Below are 4,221 nucleotides of genomic sequence, written 5' to 3'. Positions count from 1 at the left end.
CCCTTCTGTCTCTCCCCCCCCCCCTTCTGTCTCTCCCCCCCCCCCTTCTGTCTCTCCCCCCCCCCCTTCTGTCTCTCCCCCCCCCTTCTGTCTCTCCCCCCCTCCCTTCTGTCTCTCCCCCCCCCCCCCCTTCTGTCTCTCCCCCCCCCCCCTTCTGTCTCTCCCCCCCCCCTTCTGTCTCTCCCCCCCCCCCCCCCCTTCTGTCTCTCTCCCCCCCCCTTCTGTCTCTCCCCTAACCCCCAACCTGTGTTCGGGGCCTACCGGGTTGAAGCCGCGGTGTTTCCCAGGCCCGGAGCCCGGGTTTCCCCTTTACCTGCTCAGCCGCTCCGGAGAATACTCCCCGCCACCGGACTCGGCCATCTTAGCGGGGGCGGGGCCTGCGAGAGGGGGCGGGACTTGTAGCGAGGGGGCGGGGCCTGGTGTCCGAGATGGTGTCTGGGGCAGGGCGGGGCGGATCGAGGGCGGAGCCTGGAGCGAGGGGCGGGGCTTGGTCGGGAGGCGGGGCCTGCGTCAATGGGCGGAGCCGTGGCTGGACAGTGAAATAGTGGGCGTGCCCAGTGAGAGGGGTGGGGCTATCACAATGCATATTCATAACTGGTAATTACATATTCATTAGCCAGTTTGCCAGCAGCAGATTGAGTCATTACAGCGGAGCGAGGCCACTCTGCCCTCCCACACCTGATGGCTCTCTGTGAGGACTCTGTCGGGCTTTTCTAGCCTAACCTTGTGGCCCCTCCCTGGAGTCATTGCCCTAACTCTGCACCCTCTCTCCACCCCCTTCCCAAAGAGTGCTGAGCAGAACTGGACACAATGCTCCAGGTGTCGCCGAACCCTGAGCTTTACAAAGGTTCACTCTAACTCCAAAAGAGAACACGCTGGAAAATCTCAGCAGGTCTGGCAGCGTCTGTAAGGAGAGAATCGAGCTGACGTTTCGAGTCCAGACGACCCTTTGTCAAAGCTAAAAGGCAGCTGGATTCTCAGCCTAACTCCTTTTGCATTCATTGGGCCCTGTTTTACCATTTTAATTCTAAGCTCTGGGCGGACTTGAATCTGGGAGTGTTTCAGATCCGACTTTTAGTCCCGTTCTCAGACACCCCAATACGCACTCTGCCTGAAAAAATATCAGTGATTCCGAATCGCGCTGCACAAGCCTGTGGGCGGGGCTTAACGTGCCCGAAATCCTGCAGCTCCGATCGGCGCCTCCAACTGCGCACGCGCAGAAAAAAAACAGACAAAATGCGGCTCCCCTGCCACATCGCTCCCGGGTCGGATAATACCTCCCACTGACCCCCACAGACATTGCCCCACCCTCACAACATTACTGACCCCCTTACCCCCCCCCCACCCCCACCACCCAGACCGATCGTGGGGCACTCTCCCCCTCGCCCCCTTCCCCCCATCGATCTCAGGCAGAGTGGCAGCGGATCCTCCTTACCCCCCCCCCCACTGATCTCAAGCAGAGACCCCCCCCATCGGACGCTCGGCACTTAGCTCCTCACTAACTGGAGCGCCCGAATCGGACTCCTGTATGTCTGTTTCGCGCTGATTCTGGATGGGTGAATGTGGTGGTAAAGGGGGAAGTGCCAGTAAAGAACAAAGAAAATTACAGCCCAGGAACAGGCCCTTCGGCCCTCCAAGCCTGCACTGACCATGCTGCCCGACTGAACTAAAACCCCCTACCCTTCCGGGGACCATATCCCTCTATTCCCATCCCGTTCATGTACTTGTCAAGACGCCCCTTAAAAGTCACTACCGTATCCACTTCCACTACCTCCCCCAGCAACGAGTTCCAGGCACACACCACCCTCTGTGTAAAAGATCTGCCTTGTATATCGCCTTTAAAGCTTGCCCCTCGCACCTTAAACCTGTGCCCCCTAGTAATTGACTCTTCTTCCCTGGGAAAAAGCTTCTGACTATCCACTCTGTCCATGCCTCTCATAATCTTGTCGACTTCTATTAGGTCGCCCCTCAACCTCCGTCATTCCAGTGAGAACAAACCAAGTTTCTCCAACCTCTCCTCATAGCTAATGCCCTCCATACCAGGCAACATCCTGGTAAATCTTTTCTGTACCCTCTCCAAAGCCTCCACATCCTTCTGGTAGTGTGGCGACCAGAATTGAACACTATATTCCAAGTGCGGACTAACTAAGGTTCTATAAAGCTGCAACATAGCTTGCCAATTTTTAAACTCAATGCCCCGTCCAATGAAGGCAAGCATGCCGTATGTTTTCTTGACTACCTTCTCCACCTGCATTACCACTTTCAGTGATCTGTGTACCTGTACACCCAGATCCCTTTGCCTATCAATACTCTTAAGGGTTCTGCCATTTACTGTATATTTCCTATCTGTATTAGACCTAAAGTTGGGTGTGCAGCTCATTAAGTCAATTTAAATGCAAATACATTTCAATGGCCATTGCGCCCGTTTTGGACGCGGTCCCGATTATGGCCATTTTCGGCCCTCGATAAAGGGGTAACCGCCGCGGAGGCGGGTGCGGATTGTGCTACTTGCCTCACGCCTGACTTTACCAAGTTTTCGCGCCCGAAAACATGCGCAACTTGATGGTAAAATCAAACCCAATATATTTATTTATGAAGCTGAAGATGTGTGCTAACCTGTCTCAATATGTCCCGTGCACTGCAAGAATCTATACCCATGAATCCCCCGCCCAGGTCCCTGTTCACTCTTTAGAATGTGCTATTAGTCTATATTGCCTTTCCCTCTATCACTTCTGCCAAGATACAGCACCGCACACATTTCTGTACTAAATTCAATCTACCAATTTTCTGCCCAATCTGCTGCCTATATGTATCTTGTTGCTGTTTGTTTGCCTCACCCTCACTGCTTCCCACGCCTCCAAGTTTGGTATCATCAGCAAGTTGTGAAATTATATTTCAATATCTACGTCATTTATATATATATCAAAAAGCAGTGGTTAAGGCACCAAACCTTGGGAAACAGCACTCATCCTTCAGCCTGACAAACAACCAATTCACATTCTACACCCTTTTTTGTGACACTCACCACTCCTTTCCATAAGCCTTAACTTTATTAACCAGGCTTTGATGTGGTAATTTGTCTAATGCTTTATTGAAATCCATATCACCGGCCTGGTTATGTCCTTCTGTTTATCGTTAACCTCCTGATACTGTGCCCTTTACACCCATGTCCGAGTATCCAATACAGCATCACCACTGACCTGAGAGAACTCCTTCCAGTCTAAAAAACAATCATTAACCACTGTCTGTTCCCTGCCACTCACGATGTGGAGATGCCGGTGTTGGACTGGGGTGAACACAGTAAGGAGTCTCACAACACCAGGTTAAAGTCCAACAGGTTTATTCATTTCCAATCCATCTGACGAAGGGGCAGCGCTCCGAAAGCTTATGGTATTTGCTACCAAATAAACCTGTTGGACTTTAACCTGGTGTTGTGAGACTTCTTACCCTGCCACTCAGCCAGCTTCATGGCAATTGCCACTTTTACTTTAACCTTGTTGTAAGTCACAAACACCAAGCACGTTAACCCCATTCCCCTTTCCCTCATCAAAAGAGACTATTAATTGTCTTTTAATTTCCCTGCAAATTTATTTCTCTCTATCTTCCCCACTATTTGGTGGCCAGTTGACTACACTCAGTAGTGTAAAGGCACCTTTACTGTTTCTTAATTCAAACCAATTAGATTCTTGACTCCTCAGGGATATTTTCTCTTTACTGTAATATTTTTCTTATCAATATTGAATGTATTCAATTCTGCCAACCCTCCTCCTTTCTTTCCTTCCCTCTCTTTCCTGAACAGCTTGTATCTGAAATATCTACTGTCCAGAATTTCCCTTTTTGGAACCATCATGACATCACATTCGTACGCGGCTATCTGGGTACACGGCTCACCTACCTTACCACACTCTGAGTATTCACATACACGCATGATAAACCCCATTTAAGCCTTACTGTATTCTCTCTTTGACTGATCCCATCAAATATCTTACTATTTCTTGTGCTACCACTCTGTCTCTACCAATCCTTTGTGAACGTTGTTTCTACTTTCTATTGTGACATCCTAGTTCCCATTTCCTGCAGATTTGTTTAAAAGCTTCCACACTGCACTGATGACCCATGAAGACATTGGCCCTGGTTCAGTTTAAGTGCAATCAGTCTGGCCACACAGGTCCCACCTGCCCCACAACCAGTCCCGACATCCAAGGAGTCTAAAACCTCCCT

The 4,221-nt window shown here is 50.5% G+C and overlaps 1 protein-coding gene across 2 annotated transcripts in view; it reads right to left on the bottom strand.

Moving 5' to 3' along the window:
* The window catches only part of klhl26 (kelch-like family member 26), an 18,033-nt gene extending 17,621 nt beyond the window's left edge, over positions 1-412 (bottom strand). The window contains exon 1 of one of the 2 annotated variants that reach the window (XM_078198480.1): positions 314-412. In XM_078198480.1, coding sequence (XP_078054606.1) covers positions 314-360 — 47 coding nt within the window. In that variant the 5' untranslated portion in view covers positions 361-412. Of the gene's footprint in view, positions 1-261 lie in introns of both variants that reach the window. The other variant, XM_078198481.1, reaches the window with a different exon arrangement.
* Positions 413-4,221: the final 3,809 nt, after the last annotated feature.

Source organism: Mustelus asterias, chromosome 26, assembly GCF_964213995.1.
Source record: "Mustelus asterias chromosome 26, sMusAst1.hap1.1, whole genome shotgun sequence".
Classification (NCBI taxonomy): domain Eukaryota; kingdom Metazoa; phylum Chordata; class Chondrichthyes; order Carcharhiniformes; family Triakidae; genus Mustelus; species Mustelus asterias.
Note: the sequence above shows the minus strand (reverse complement) of the source record. Positions and strands in the feature narration are given on the sequence as shown.